Source organism: Anser brachyrhynchus (genome assembly GCF_964034855.1).
Source record: "Anser brachyrhynchus genome assembly, chromosome: 6".
NCBI classification, from domain to species: Eukaryota; Metazoa; Chordata; class Aves; order Anseriformes; family Anatidae; genus Anser; species Anser brachyrhynchus.
The window spans coordinates 27,652,172-27,668,906 of NC_137700.1; the positions used below are offsets into that span (position 1 = coordinate 27,652,172).

Sequence of the window (16,735 nt, forward strand, 5' to 3'; positions counted from 1 at the left end):
GAGTTTGGATTTCAGGGAGGGGGAAAAGTCAGCCCTCATTTTTCAGAAAATCAGCTGACAGCAATTTGACCTGAGTTTTTTTGGTTTTTTTTGGTGGTGGTAGTGTGCTTTTTTTTTTTTTTTTAATACCAGAGGAACCTAGCTCCTGTAAAAATCAAACTGTATACATCATCTATAGATGGACCTTGTTTTACAAAGTGTAAAATTTTAGGATTATGTCAGCAACGCAGACATAAGAGGATTTATTTGAACATTCCAGTATGTGTCATAAAACATAAAAATCATGAAATACATAAAATTCAGATACAGGAATTTTATATTTATGACAAATAATTACAGTTGACTTAGAGATAAGATATAGATTTGAAGTACAGCTATGGAATTAATTGTTGAAATGTATAGAATTATTGCATATATATAAATAAAACTGATTGCAATATATATGTATCATAGGGAGAAGCTCTGGCTATTCTTAAGGCAAACTTTAATTGCATTTCCTTAGTATTTTTTGTGAATTATATCTTCATGTTATTCTTGTCTGTTGTTGTTTTTCTCTTGCTTTTGTTTTTAGTCTTATCCTATGGTACTTCAGTATCGACCTAGAATTGACTTCGGTTAGACCAAAGGGCCAGATCCCACTGAGATGAATCCTGCACTATTTGTTTACCCATCGACAGATTGCACAATGAATGGATGTGCCTGGATTAGGGGGACACAACCAGATTTTCAGCATGCAAATAAGGACATTGTCTTTCTTAAAATTGTCAGTTGCATCTTTGTTGTTTCTATTAGAGCAAGCCAAGTGCCATTCTGCTACTGAAATGTGCATAAGATATTTGTGAATTTTACAAGTGTGCTGCAAATCATAGCCAAAATCATGAAGTGTACAGTCCAGATTCAAAAACTATGGAATATTTTTTGCTTGTGTGTTAGAAAATTTTTCTGGTCCTAATATTGATTACACTAGCAAAATGGCAAAGTGCTCATTCCATGTGGTGTTGCAGTTTCACACACTTACTATTTTACTGAATATTGTTGTTTAAATCATAGAGTACTGTACAAATAGCTAAGGATTATACCTTGAAGATATTTTGTATAGAAAATATATTTAGAAAAGTGGTGATTGTGCCACTACCTTTTTCTTGATAAGCTTCTCATGGGTCCAGGTATAGCTCACTCATGAGTGTGCAAGAGTTCTTTTGTAGTGAATGAAGATTAATTACCCTTAACAAGAGATGTTTAACATGATAATTCAAAAAAGTAATTTTAAATTGTCTAAATAGACTCTGCCAATATTGCTTAAAAGCATAGCAGCCTTTGTGATTGCACTTTTCTATGGCTACCCTAAAGATTGGAATTTGGGATACAGCTATTTTTGGAAAATGGCTTCTGGTCAGGTTACATTTCTTCTAATAAAGCCTTCATAAAAATGAAGTTAAAATAATTTATCTATGAAACAAATTTCACTGATGGGTTACAGCCAAGGCAAAATTTACACATAGTTATTGCACTTCATGGTAAGCACTTCCTTTTAAGATTGGGTGAAGGAGCACTTCCTTTTAAGATTGGGTGAAGGTTATGCTAAAAAAAAATAACATAGCTTTAATTACATTATATATCTCTTGTGACTATCTGGGGCTTAGAATTCATTGTAGAAATTTTTCACTAGTTGAAGCCATGTCATAAAACTATTTCCATAAAATTAGAGGCAATGCAATACTGAAGATAAGCAGTCTGACCAAAATAATTGTTCGGATCATTGTTTTTTTCCTAAGGTCTGGTAGTGCTGGATAGAAGAGTGATTGTTGCCTTAGGTGTTGCAAGCAAAATTGTTCAAGTATAGAATGTCTATTGAGGTTTCTGGTGATGTTGCAGGGAGCATAGTAATGCATGTTTCCTGTAGTCTTCCATTGTCTTTTCTCTGCTTAAAAATCAAATGAGTTTTTTACTTCAAATTCTGTGGAGATATCTGTAGTTCAGTACCTTTATATAATTTCTACTTAATACACACCTGCTAGTATTGTAGATAGCTATTTACTTTCCTATGCCTTTTGCATGCAACAGAAAAGAACCAAATCAACTTTTCAGAAGCTAACCTAGTCGTACTTAGGACAAAGTGAAAATTCTATCTTGAAAACCTTGGGACCAGGTATAAAAGATAGATGCAAGGCTGTAACTCCTTTTTAAATGTATATTCACGTACGTTAGTATGTTTCTGTAGGAGAAGCGTGTATGTTGTGGATTAAATCTGGCCCCCTTAGTGTTTGCAGGAGTTGCAACGTTGATGACCTGAGGAACCCGTACATAGTTAGGTTAAGTCCTGCCATTGCACTCCAAAGCCCGTGTGACATGCAGAAATAAAGATGCTGTCGGTAGCAGTCTGTTTAGGAAACCTGCCATTGCAGGTCAAGGTTGCACATATTGTGCAGATGCCAGTGAACCTAGGGAAGCAAAACGTTCAGGAAGGTGCTGCTCCTTTCTACAGGCATAACGTGCTGACTGGTACAGGCACTGCTTCGCCCACCCTGTGGGTGGGAACAGGGCCACATGCTGGCTGCAGGAAGTGGTCATCTTTTCGTCCACACGGTGTATAATGTGCTGCTACTTGACAGAAGTGAGAAGAGACTCCGTGTAGGGAGGGCACTGTTTCTTTGCAGAGAAAAAGTTCTTTGTGTGCATGGAGGTCCTTCTCAAGGAGCAGCTTGTCAGATCAGAGCATGCATTCTAATTGCAAGTCATTGTTACCTTTAGTATATACAATTGTTTTATATGGTATAAATAGGATATTATTTGTAAATATTTACATGCACATGCAAATGACACCTTACAGTTTTTTATATATTTCACGTGTTTTTATACCAGAATTTTCACTGTAGATTCACCTAACATAAAATGGCTGTTTCAGTTTATCATGAAACAATACTACTCTTCAGCATAATTTCTGCTTGGTTTGGGGGACAGTTTTTTTTCTCAAGAATTGCTCTTGCTGTTTTGACAAATTTGAACAGATTTGAGGGGGAAAAAGAAAAAGAACAACGTGTTAATTTTAATGCATTTTCAGTTGTCTTACACAGAGCTTATCATCCAGCAAGCAGGACCCTTGAAATTTGACTACTTTGTGATGTTTTCTGAATGACATCCTGATAGAAGATTTGATGTTTAATGACTTTATGTATTCACAATTCAGAGAACCATGAATTTGTCTTGATCAAAATTGGATACTGTTAATTCATGGTATTTTTTAGGTGTGACTTAAAGCTAGTTCACGGAAGGCAAATCTTCATTTTAAGTGTGGAAAATACAGATAGATATGATGTAATGTTCCCAGCTGAGAATTGTGGCCTTAAATGCTTTTAAATGCATATAATCTAGCCAACTACCTACAATTTATGCATTTCTGATTTGATGGCACAGCGCCTGAGTGCTGTTCTACTTTAATAGTTTTAGTAGCAGTGAAGTGCCAGTGAAATACATATCTAAACTGGGCAGCTTGTACAACACAGGCATCACCTTTTTTACAGGGAAATTCTCTTCTGTATTGTACATATGTGCCATGTGTCTACAGATAGGCATATTTGATTCATTTGTGCCAATTAAAAATACCTGAACAACATAGGAATGTGAGAATGCATGTACAGATTCGTGTGTGCCAAAGATGGAGTAAGTGGAATGAGTAGTAAGCGTTCTACTAGAACTGCACCGTATTCCATCACAGAGCAGATTACTGTATACAGCGCACACTTTCTGAAGGTTTCCATGACAAAGTGTCACCACTGCATGTCTGTAAAGAATAGGAACATAAAAGAAGTGTTGCTGCAACTGTTTTTCTTAGGCTTTCCCGTATTGTCAGCACCTAGCCGCAGAAGAATAAGACCTAAAAAATTCGACACTACTACCTAAACTTGCTGTCTCTTATTTAGCACATTTGGTGCTTTTTTTTTTTTTTCTGAAAGAGAAGAATTGTCTCTGCTTTTGTTTTGGGTAGCATATTAATGAAAGTTTTAAGCGACTTTTCATTGGGCATAGCTGTGTGCTGCATTTGTCTAGTAACGAACTACCTAGAATTTACAAGTGAGATCCTATAAAATCTCAAACAGTATAGAATTCGATAATCAAGAAATGTATTTTCCATCATGCCTTGCTACAGTGCTCCTAGCTAAGGCCCTAGTCCTTTAAAACACATTTTTATTTGGATGAAATACCAAATAAGATTACTACGATAATCTTAAGTGACTCATCACTACTGTACTTACCGCTCACATGAGTTCTTCTGGGATTTGGGTCCTAGCAGTATGCAACACTCTTAAGTATATTGGGCATACTCAGCTAGCTTGCAGCTATTATGCAAAAAATAATAATAAATAAAATAAAAATAAAAAATATGAAAACTATTATTTTGACTTTACCGAAAATGTTATATAAAGTGCCTGATTATTAATACAGAATATATTTTAAAACCATTATTTGCATTTGGCAGGGTAATATTTCCTTCTGTATCTTATCAATGGTCTTAATATTTTCAGCAAGAGTATTTCATAATTTTTCTGTATTGAGAAGCCTTCTTTCGTGTGAAACAAGCAGAAAAATAAATGTTCTGTCAGTTTTTTTTCAATTTCAAATTATCTGTCTCAGTAGAAACTATATGAAAAGAATACTTCTATATTGAAGTTATTTCATTTTCTGTGTGAGGTGACCTTGAATTCTGAATCTTGATCTTTTTTCTCCTAGGCTCCAAAGATTTGACTCTACTTTTCTCTGCTGCAGTTATCAAAAACAGTTCCAGTATATCTGTAGGAGAAGAGATTATCACATTCCTTTTAGGCATAAGATAGACTCTCTCTTCTCCACTGCAGACAAAGTGATGGTGCAGAGTTCCCATCTCACCCATTCTACATGTAATTTTTAGGCATGGCTTTGTAAGAGAACTAAAGAATTTCTCTGCTGCTTTCTAAAATAGCAAAAAGTGCTAGTGTTTAGTCTTTAATTGAACCAATCGCTGAATTGTATTGTTCCTTTTGCTTGCGACAGAAGGAATAGTCTCCAGCTCTGCCAGGTACTACAGCTGGTAGAAATTCTGTAGAATAGACAATTGTTCAAAACCAATCTTAAGTCACAAAATAAACGTACTGAGCCCTGTTTATAGAGGGAATGCATAAAATACTGGTCAAAAACAGAGAATAATCAAACTCATTTTTATCCTGGAAAAGACCCAAAGCAGTTAAGACATGTTCCTATCCACAGCAAGTATATAAACATTGTAGAGATGCTTAAATCAAGAGCGTGGTCCAATTTCTTCACTTAACCTAGACAAGCTGAAAGCAAGTGTTCAAGAAAGTGGATAATTATAAAAGGTTAATTTGATGATTAATTTGCCTTTACAAAGGGACAATCACGTAGGTACAGCCACTGCTAAGATGGAAGAATGTGTGGCGTGTCCCTTCACAGTTACAACCCCGCAAATCTTCTGGTCTTGTAGTATAAAAATAGTTTCATAGCTAGGACTGAACAGGATGGAGATTCTCTTAAGAGCCAGGGACTATTAAAAGAGTTTGCAGAAGACAGCAAAGCAAAACAAACCTAGACTATGTGACAGACCTCCTTTTGCAGTACAGATACCAAATTGCTGATTGTTATGACAGCACCTTTTTGGACAGAGGGCACACCTGAACTGGGTCCAGAAAAGCTCCACAGCATCAGTTTTCTAGCTCTGAGAGCCAGCAGGTGACACTCTGCATCTCCACTGCATGTCTTAGAACAAGTTAGAAGCAGGTGCCACCGTGACATTAAAAAAGCTAATGCTTAATGCCAAAGAAATTCATGTTTTCTTTTGGAATTAAGTTAGTCTCTCCTGGATTTCACCAAAATGTTAACAGTTCTGCATTTTGAATCCTTTATACCCAATTTGAATGAGATAATGCTTCCGTGAGGTGTTCAGCTAGAGAAGTTTGTTTGAGGAAGGATCACAGTCTACTGGAGCATGTTCCAGGATGGATTCCACGATTCAAGGGGTTTGATTCACGCTAAAGGAAACGTGAAAAGCTTCCAACTGCTCCAGCTACTAGTTTTATGATGTAGGGGGAGTCTAGTTCAGGCCTCAGTTGAAATGTCCTTTTGTAGGGATGTCCTCCAAAAGACTTGTAATATTTTTTCTTCGTAAGCAGATCTACCTGTTTTAAGTTTTTTTTTATTTTGTTTTTGTTTTGTTTTGTTTTTTTCCACTACTATACTGCCCTTGGATCAGGTAAAAACATCAGATTCCAGAATAGGAGATCTATTAAGGGATTTCTAACTGAGAGAGTCTTGCACCCAAGTTATGTGATATACATCTTCTGAAGTCAGGTAGCTTGCTAACACAGTTAAAAAGGATGTTGTTTTGCTCTCTAGCAAGCAGTTTAAATCCACGCAGTGCTGGTGTGTGGCAATGAAATGGAAGAGCTCTGTAGACTGGTGGATAAGCCCAGGCTACCTTTTGTACCTGTACAGAACCAGAGAGCTGGTTCAGTAGACTCAGGATGGAGAAGACATTCTGGAATGAAAGGTGTCTGCAAGTGGATTTTTTTTTCCTCTAATCACATTAATTTTAACCAAAGAGAGGCATTAATTGGAATTTGCATGTTTATCTAAACCATACAGTGTACTTTTATTTGAAGTAACACGTATTTTTAACAAAAAAAAATCTAATAAGGTTTAACAATGTGACAGATAACAGGGTGAGATGAACAGTAGTTACTGTGCATTTTCCTTTTTCGTGATTGTGATTGGACGGCAAAATAAGGGTTAAGAGTTAGTTGCTATATCAGGTACAAGATTGCTGCAACAGTAAAACATTTGTGCTGCTAGTTAACATACTGAGGTTTGTGTTACAAATGAAGTTGTAATAAAGATGTTTACTAAGAAAGTGAGAGGCACATATTTTATGATGGTATTCTACTCCTAAAATTGTTTTGTATTATAGCATATTGAGTAAATAGTCATTCTTGCTGTTCTCTCATGAATTTTGATGCAGTAAAATGAAACTTGCCCCCTTTATACTGAAAAATATAACATAACTAATCGATCTTAAAATATTCTTCGTTGTCAGATACATAGTTTGTTCACAAAAAAAAAAAAAAGGTTTCTTTAAAAAACAAATTATTTTTATGGATAATCTGATTGCCTAATAGTTTTAAAGGACCTATTTAATACCAAAGTTAAGCCACCCAGAAACTGACTTGGAATAAGGCACTGGAGCGCAGTGGTGGAGAGCTACATCTGGAGCTGGTCCAGCAGAACTTCCTGGTGGTGACTGCGTGTGTCACCAGCTCAAGGGGTAAGGAGTACCTACAAGTTTCCAAAACGAACTATAAAACAAAAACGGGACTAGCGTAAAGTTAACAGACCTAGAGTAGCTCTATGAGTATAGCTAACGTTCAAAAAGAGCACAAAGGCTTGCATTACTGATGTGTCTGCTATACCTGGCCTGTGAACTAATCAAATACTTCGGTGTGCTGTCAATCCTGTAAACCTTCTGAAGCACAAAATATTCACCAAGCTACTTTGGCCTTTTCTAGTTGTAGTGCAGTGATATTTTGGAGGGTGGAAAGGACAGACTTGGAAGATGAGAAAATATTATGTTTTACAGATTTTTATAGATATTTTTTTAGCAAATGGCATTGCTGTCCTCAACATGAGACCATTGATTAGCAAGAAGTCGATTATTTTACTTGTGCAGTATAAAATACAATAAAGAAATCTAAATACCCTAACTTCCTTTTCCAGAATAGTGAATAACTAAACTGGAAAGTAATAGGGCAAGTTAATTATTTAGTTGACTGAAATATTTCATTCTAAAAACTTACCGGTAATAATTTTTTTCTCAAATACGAGCTTCTTAAAATAAGCATGAAGCAGTGCATCATTTTTTCCCTTATTGCAGACTTAACTGTTGACAGGAAAGTTATTTTGCCTTTTTTTTTTTTTAAATGCAGAGCCTGAATTGTTGGATGTTCCAGGCTCCTGAATAGATGCTATAGAGTTAGTCTCAATGGATTTTCTTTGGGATGGGGGCCTAAGTGTCCTTATATAAGCTGTGATCCAAGTTATGATAAGAAAGGAGCCTATGGTGAGCAGTAATAATGTTCTAATGCTTCCTTGCATTTGATCAGTAGCTATTGGTTTTTAATATAACAGCCCTCACAGTACTTAGGAACTCATAGAACATACTGTGTTGTTATGTTGCTAATTTGTTTTAAAATATAAAATGTTTTAAGCTTTTTGTCAAAAGTGATAACATCATATTACAAATAAACCTTTTTGTGGTTGTAAAATTTAGCTTATAAATCATTCAAATTGAAGTGAAAAAACACAGGTCATTGTTAATGACAGTCTATCCTACTATTAAGAATATATGTATTTTTGTAAAGGAAAAGCACTTGTAGATATTTAATCAGTCCAATATCTATGTTAATGTTTTGGAAAAAAAACAAAATGCTGCTTAGAGAATCACTTACATATTTTTATTTGTTGTGCTCAGATGCATTTTCTGTTGATTTATGGAATGTTTATTCTGTGTGAAGCTGTATAGTTAGTACAGCTGGGCTAAATGCATTTGTTACCTGAACTTAATGAAATGGATGTAACTCTGCTGTCATATATTCTGTCCGATCAGAAACCTGTTTGCAAAACATGGATTGGTGGTGCTGTTTTTCATCTTTGATATTAGCTTCATCCTGCCTTAGATCATTCCTACATCATAATAATTATAAAAATACTAGCAGACTTTTGTGGTGTTTGTGTTTTAATAGATGTTTTAGGGCATATTTGGTTATTCAGTTATATCTTATTATACTTACGAACATTTATATAAAACAGTGACAAAAATTTACATATGGTATTTAAAATGCGATTCCCCCAGATGAAAAATGTGCCAGATTAGTCAAGTTTAATAATTTTCCTCCAAAGGAAACTACTGCTAGGTACATGCATGGAATTTGATTGCATCACTAAAGTTTATGAATATTTGTACAAATAGTGTTTTGTTTTTTTGGCTTTTTTGTTTGTTTGTTTTTAATCCAGAATAATTCATTTCTTGTAACATTTTGAGGCTATTCAAAACTTCATCCTTAACTATATTTTGACTCAATGTAGTGGATTTACACAGTTTCAAAAAAAAAAAAAAAAGATCAAAACAGAGAATTTTATTGGAGTACTAGTAGAGACTGGTGATCACATTTGTTTGTAGTTATTCATGTACAGTCCAAATTTTATTTACTTGTTTCAGTGGGATTCTACAGGGTCTTCTCAGTGGTTAAAGTCTTCAGTGGAGTTACTTTGTGTAGTTGCCATTGTAGCTAAGACTCGAAATGGCCCAGAGGTCCCACTTCCTCACTGAATTTTCTTTCATGGTTGGCTTGTTCAATGTCTAACTAATATTGTTTAAATTTAATCTTATTATACTAACCTTCCTGTAAGTAAATAAATTTTGTAACATTCAATGTATACACTAGCAGTAGTTTCAGTGTTATAAACACAGCTGAGTAAATACTTGCAGAATTGTGAAATAAGGGGAGAATTTCACTTGAACTATGAATATTTGTCACAACAGTATCTTATTAATATGCATGCTTCACAAAGATCTGTGAGTGATCAGTTTCTAATGTGTTTTATTATTTGAACATTGTACATATTTATAACTTTTCTTAAGAGCTAATTTACATATGGATTCATTGGGGGTCAACATCTCAGGGTCCACAAAGTAGCATTTTAAAAACTTAAATCCATTTGGGCTATGAATGCAATACCAGTATTGCAGTCTTGTGTCTCCTAAAGAACCAAATACTTTGTATTTCAAAGTGTTTAAAAACACTGTAAATTTCATCCAGTTCTACCAAAGGAATATTTTTTCATATGTGCTGACATCATTAGAAACTGAGTTGTGGCCCTGGAAAAAATGAGATGCCTATAACTGAGTTAGCACTGGAGAGCAATTTAACAATTAGGTAAATGAAGTGCTGGCACTAATTTCCATTTTGACAAAAAGCTGTGGTACTGCCTTTTGGTGCATGTTTGAAGATGCATCTACATTTGTAAACAAGGTTTTAGAGCAGTAGCTCGCGCAAACCCTGTAAATGGACCTGTTCGAATCTTGTGTATTAAATATGATTGATATGTAATATTTATAATTATGTAACTACTTGTAAGTTTCAGTACCAGTGATGTTAAATGGAGTGCTTCATGCTAATGTCAAGAATGTTCACAGCACCTTTATAACCACTGATAACAAATTGCAGTTTGGTATGACCCATGTGCTGCAAGATGCCTCTAGCCCAGTTGGATTAATTTTATAAAAAAATCTAGATGAGCAAGAAGTATAACTAATCTGCTTACTAGCACTGAATTGCTCCTTTCTCAAAGCAATAAATATATTCATGTTGTAACATCTGTTGTGCAGCCTACATTCGAGTTGTTTCGTTGCATTGTTTCTATATAATTTATTTTGTGCAATAAAAAAATCTCTGGTTTTATCTGACTTTTTCTCTAATTTGTAACAATACTTCAATTAAAACCTTTGCTAGCTTTATGGCTTAGTCATGGAAGTAGGTGTACTATCAACTCACAGAAACGCAAAATTGAAAATGGAATGCAGAAATGTTTTACCTTATAGAAAAAGCAGAATGTACTTAAATGGCCTAATTTTGTTCTCATTAATGTCAAAGGGAGCATTACCATTCATTTTTGTGGGTGCAGAGCCTGCCAAGCACTAAAGTTGACTGGATATGGCACCCCATCTGCAAAATATACACACATACTGAGTTATTGAGAAGAAAAACAATGGAGGAAGAGATGTTATTCAGGAAAACTCGTGTTTTTTACCTGAGATGTGAAACCTGTAATACCGCTGCATGAGATCTGAGATGTTTCAGATTAGGAAATAATAGAAAGGGTTGCTGATTAAAATGACCTGAGACAATAAGCATTTTGCATCCTCTTGTAAAATTCTTCTAGATGCTAGCAGAAAGAAGATGATAACTTCCTGTGAACTCAAAATGTGAAGGTGTATATAGTATTTTGCAATATGTACATACGATTAAGTGAAACACATTTTCCATGGCTGGTTTAGATTTGTTAGCAATGCTGCAGTTTGCTGATACACAGGCAAAGAGCAGTTATGTGATGATATTTGCTGCTATGAGAACCTGTGCAACAGGAGGAGTGCAGCTTATCTGTCTTTCTTTTGAAGCTTTTTCTTGTTGAATATTTGACGTCCAAATATTTGGAATATGTTATTATATAAGTTTTGTCAAAGGTCATACTCTATGACCTTAGAAATAATAATTTCCCTTCTTATAAATGTGTTCTTGAGACTGGTCAATCAAGGAAAAAAAAAAAACAAGCTGCGTAATGCTTCTACAATATTTATGAAACAGAAATTCGTTGAATGGTATTTAGCTGCAAAATTCTGTTCCTAAGTAGGGAACAATGATTCTTCAAACAAAATTTCCAGGAGAAAAAAAAAAGTGTTGCTGATTAAATTAAAGATTTACTTTGTTTCAGGCAGCTAAAAAAAGAATCATTACAGGAAAAACACGCAAAGGTCTAGTAACAAATGCATAATCAGTCATCAGTCCTGATTATGATTTATTGAAGGAGGAATCTGTAAGTCCTTCCTGGAGCCAGAGCTGCAGGTAGGTGGTATACAAACAGCTATTTACATTGGGGTGTAGCTTACGAATTTCCCTGTTAATAGAACTGTGATTCAAATTGTTTTATATCGTGTTTTATTTTTTATTATTATTATTCTAGAGGAGCATATGCTGTGCAACATCTATAGGCAAGATTTTTTTTTTTTTTTCAGGAGAAAAGTGATTTAGTAATCTAGTTTTCATTAAAGAAACAGAAATTTGCTGGCAATATGTAATATGAGCACCTCGTTCCAGTGGCAGAATTCCAACATCTTCATTTGGAAAGAAGACTGCTGCATTCATAATTCATAAAAGCATTGGCATCTATCCCATTAAACTAACACAGGAAGAGAAAACATACTCAAAAACATTCTGTCCATCTTTTCTAAACTATTTATAGGTGGAATTCTGTCTTTTTCTGGACTGCACAAAAAATACAGTAAGTACATTTATAGATAGGAAAAATAATTACAATAATCAACCTATTGATAAAAAGCGCTGTGCTTAATACCAGGTATGGAGAAATTTTAAATTTCTTGGATTTAATTTCGTCCTCTGGTGACTGAAGATGCATAACGTGTGTGTGCCAGTGCCTCTGCAGACTTCCAGTCCTCTTGTCAGTAGCCTCTACAGATTTAAATGTTCTGGGACATCTGTAGACCTGGCAGACCTTGTTACTAGCCAGTATTCTTCCTTTATATTTTCTGTTCATGTTCTTCTCAAAATAATATAATTTTTGTCTTGACTACTTTCTAAAATGTGTTTTATTCTAATGCTCCTCCCTCTAAAGTACTAAAAGCGATGCAGACTAAGAGAGTACCCTGTACGTTCATCTTCGTGTCCTTATGCTGCACCCAACATTGAGATTCCTGAACATCTTGAAAAGTGGTCTCAGGAAGATCAGCATTGCTCCTGTGCTTTGCTGGTTTATGATGCTAAATTTTTAAACCATTTTATTACACATGAAGAACTCCCAGCAGGAAAATGGCTTTGAACAGCTGATCTAATGGTATTTTCTGAGACAGATAATGCATTTTTTTAAGAAATAAATGGTTTTCTTGTTATATAAGGGGCTACTTACCCAATTTCACAGGAGCTGCAAAATTCAACAGAGTATCTTGAAAATCTTGTTCATGTGAACAAATCAACTGTCATCAGGCTTGATGTATTTTACCATTGTAAAAAAATAACACTTGTTCTGGTGTTCAGCACTAGGGTAGCTGAAAATAACAGGTTTCCTACTATTTACTGTAAACCCTGCTATATAGCATTGTATATTGATTTGTCATAGGTTTCATACTTCATGTATGAAACGGTTTCAGAAGCTATCTATGCTACAGCATCGAAAATTGGCCATCTGGACAGCATTCAATTCCTCAAAGTTCTGAAATGTGTTTGAATCCTTTAAAAAAAAAAAAAAAAAAGAGGTGTCCTTCTCCCTTGGAAGCGACCAACATCCAGAATAGCACCTGTACTGTGAAGTGTGTTCCTTCTTCATCTTCGGTGCTGATTGCATTCTAATGCTAAACAGCAATATCAGGGATTTCATCTAGACCCTTTCTCTTCCTGTAAATGTTTACCTCACACTTTTGTTCTCTGGTAATGAAAATTCTTGGAACAAGAAATAAGAAGAAGAAGAATAGGCTTGGACCTGTATTGGTAAATAAAGTTCTGTAACGTAGAGCAGTCAGCCTACCCCATTCTTCTCATGTTCTTCTGATTGCCAGAACCTTTCTTCTCAGCATGAAAAGGTGGTTCAGAAGTACCTTACGAATAAACAGAAGAACATTGCTAATCTGCTTGAGGTAATCAATATATTACGTACTTTTCAGTTTCTGAATAACTGCGATTTTGAAGAGATCTCTGGCTAATATTTTGAGAGGATGAATGTGCTCGTTCAGAGCATTACCCATCTAATTCAACAATTTATTTATTCATAGAGTGATAAAAAGGTGACAGGCTAGTGGAAATGTGTGTTAATATAAAAATAAATAAATCATGCTATAGCTTATTTAGAGAAGTTCTACTGTGAAGGATAGAATTTGCACCGTTCCTGTTTTCAACCAAAGGCTGCTATAATTTGAGTTCTTTACTTGCTGTGAAAACCACAAGGAATCGCAGCATGATCACAGCATGAAGCCAAAGAAGTGTTATGTAGACGCTTGATCCCGTAGACAGGCATGTGATTAAAGACTATTCACATGTGTGACCTGCAACACATGTGCACAGGATTTTAGTGATGCTATTATGGAAATATCAACTGGCTTGCTTAGTGGCATGTTCTCCACTTGTTTTACAGATTGTATGTAAAACAAGAAAATCACTGGGGAAAACAGATGCCTAGCATGTCAAAGGAATCTGAGGTGCTTTGTTAATTATATGTTTAAAACATACATATGCAGGAGGGGCTTTGCTATAACAACATGGCCATAGGTGAAAGCAGAATCGAGCAAGCAAGTAATACCACCTTCAGCTGCAACTCACGAAGATAAGTTTTCAAGGTAGCAGTAACTTGAAATCACAATTCACATTGAAATTTGTTCAGGCCTGTCCCCTGACTCTGGAGAAAAGTGCCCAGAAAAAAAAGTGCATTAGCGAGGCAGCACTGTGCTGCCGTGCCGGCTGGGTTTGAACTGAGGTACAAGGTATGTTTCTTAGAAGTCCTCCCTTTTTGCTACTACGAAGCTTAGACTTAGTTTCAGCCACTGTTTGCAGTCCAACATTGAGGCTTTCTAAAGAACATGACCTTGGAAAACAGTAGAAGGGCATCTTATAGCCTTACCAGAGCATAAAAAAATAGACAATAAATAAAATAATATTAAAAAAAAAAAAAGGAAAGGAAAGGTGTCCTGGTTATGGTAGAAGATAAAAGGCTTCTTGGTGTGGCCGTAGGCCTGAGGCTGAGGCTGTGAAGCCCACTGCAAGACAGTCTGTAGGGTTACAGGTTGCTTGTTGATGACTACTTTGGGAGCATAGGTCCTGGGAAAGGAAAGCCACCTGTTGTGAGGCAGCTCTCGTCTGGTCTGCTTTCATTTGCCCACAAATGATCACTGGAATAAGAACCTTTATTTGGGGTGGCGGCGGTGGAAAATAATGTTGTAAGGAGCGCAGAGCTGTGAATATAAATAAAACATTTCTGTGAGAAAGTGAGCACTAGATAGTGCTTCATACTATTAATAGTTTCTAAGAAAAGATACCATGTCCCAAGAGCAAAAGCATACTGTCTTGTAGCCTGCTGCTAGGAGGACTTATCTAAATGTAGTCCCCACAGAGGCTGATGATTGTTTCCATTTACTCTCTAAGTCGAATGTGTTTTTTTCCACTTCAGTGCAGGATCAATTATACGTATCTCTGAAAGCCCACAGGTACAAGCACCTCTAACTCAACGGACTACAAGGCACACACACATTTCTAATTTAAGGAGCCAAAGCTTAACCGAATCTGTATCTCCTCATGCATCAGTAATATTCAGAAGAGGAGGAGAAACCCAGCTTTGTTTGAGTGATGACCCATGAAGGTTGCATTAGGAATGTTCAAAGCATCATAGATCCATTCCCAGCAGCACAATTAATGCTCCAGTTGTGCTCCTACAAAAGTCACAGAGATGGCAGGAGGATTCTTCCTGACTTCTCTGGGTACAAGAGCAACGCCCAGGTGCTGAAGTGATTCCGAGTAAAAATGGGGATACAACATCCTCACACAGCTGACTGCTATCAACAGAGCAGTGGGGAAGTTTGCAAGGCCCAGCTCCAGAGTAGGACATGGAGAAAAGAGGAGTCTGTCCCAAGGAACGGGAGGAGATGTTCCTCTGTGGATCTCCAGAATCACATGGATGAAGGTTTCTTTAGCCACCACCCACACCCAGTGCTTTTGTCAAGTGTGGAACACATATGGAGAGCTTGTGCTTTGCACTGAAAGAAAAATTGCTTTCTGACAATTTCCCAAAAGCCCCAGGCAATTTTTTTCTGAAGTCAATGGCAAGAAAAAACAATACTGGAAGGTGAGAAAGCAAAGATCCTCGCTCAACAGTGAGAGACCTTCGGTAGCATGGGGAGGCTGCAAACATAGCAGCAGCAAAGGAAGAGGGTTCTGTGACTGGAAAATGCCTTATTAAACAGAAAGAACTACAGAAGGTTTAAAATATAATTCACTGAATTGTACATCAAAGTAGAAGCTAAGGAAAGAAGCTGGGCTTTTGTTGTTGTTTTTGTTTATTTTTTAAAAATCAACTTATTAATGGCTTTATAGATGTCCTCCATGTTCATTAATATCTGGCCTTTTTCCTGTGCCAAGGCAACACTTGAGCCCTAAGCCATTAGGACAGAATTTACTGCTGTTAATGATCGGTACAGAGCAGCTGTTCCTTGGGTTCAGATGTGACAAAGTGAGGATTTTGACCTGTAAATAATGCCTTTACAGTGGCAAGGCAAAAAACTAACCTTAAATGCAGGAGACAGCTGCCGAGAGTTATCTTAAGGTTGGAAAACCCATCTGTGTGCAGTCTGTCATCAGTCGTGACCTTTAGGAGCTTGGTGTTAGTTAAATAGTATAGCTCCATAGCCAGGCAGCATACCAAACAACACCCAGCACATCCAGCTCTCTTATATGGTAAAGATTTCTGAAAAACATCCTTAATCTCCAGGACCTGTTATTTTCAACAGGTGATGTAGCTGGATCTGGGCTCTTCTGATGGCATTTATGCTGGGCAATTGTACAGAAAACCTTAGGTAAATTGCTCCGATACCCTGACAGCCTGCAAAGATCAGAACAAAAAGGGAGGCAGTATTCAGGAGCTGTTGACAGGAATGTGCTGGACCTCCATGTTTTAAGCTCATTAGATACGATACATCACAGATACTTAGTTAAACTGCTGAAGGACTTCACTCACCATCTTTTGTCATCAATTCTGTTTGAGCAGCAGAAGCCAACAGGCTTATGAAGCCATGAGCTTTTTCAGTTAATTTACCAGCAGAGACTACTCTGTCTGCTCTTCTGGCTTCTGCCAGAAGCCCTACCTGAGGAGCCAGCTGTGTTGTGTTACCAATTTCTGTCCTCTCAGGTTGGATCCCCTAACA

At 36.4% G+C, this 16,735-nt stretch overlaps 1 protein-coding gene and 1 long non-coding RNA gene across 4 annotated transcripts in view; one reads left to right on the forward strand and one right to left on the reverse strand.

The window, feature by feature from the left end:
- The window catches only part of PCGF5 (polycomb group ring finger 5), a 60,665-nt gene extending 50,163 nt beyond the window's left edge, over positions 1 to 10,502 (forward strand). For all 3 annotated transcript variants that reach the window (XM_080598205.1, XM_080598203.1, XM_080598204.1), the window contains one exon: positions 572 to 10,502. In XM_080598205.1, coding sequence (XP_080454331.1) covers positions 572 to 619 — 48 coding nt within the window. In that variant the 3' untranslated portion in view covers positions 620 to 10,502. The remainder of the gene's footprint in view (positions 1 to 571) is intronic.
- LOC308197551 lies at positions 6,165 to 16,728 on the reverse strand. Its single transcript, XR_013953068.1, has 2 exons — positions 16,100 to 16,728; positions 6,165 to 14,773 (listed from the first exon to the last, which is right to left on the reverse strand). It is a non-coding gene; the product is annotated as an uncharacterized lncRNA (long non-coding RNA).
- Positions 16,729 to 16,735: the final 7 nt, after the last annotated feature.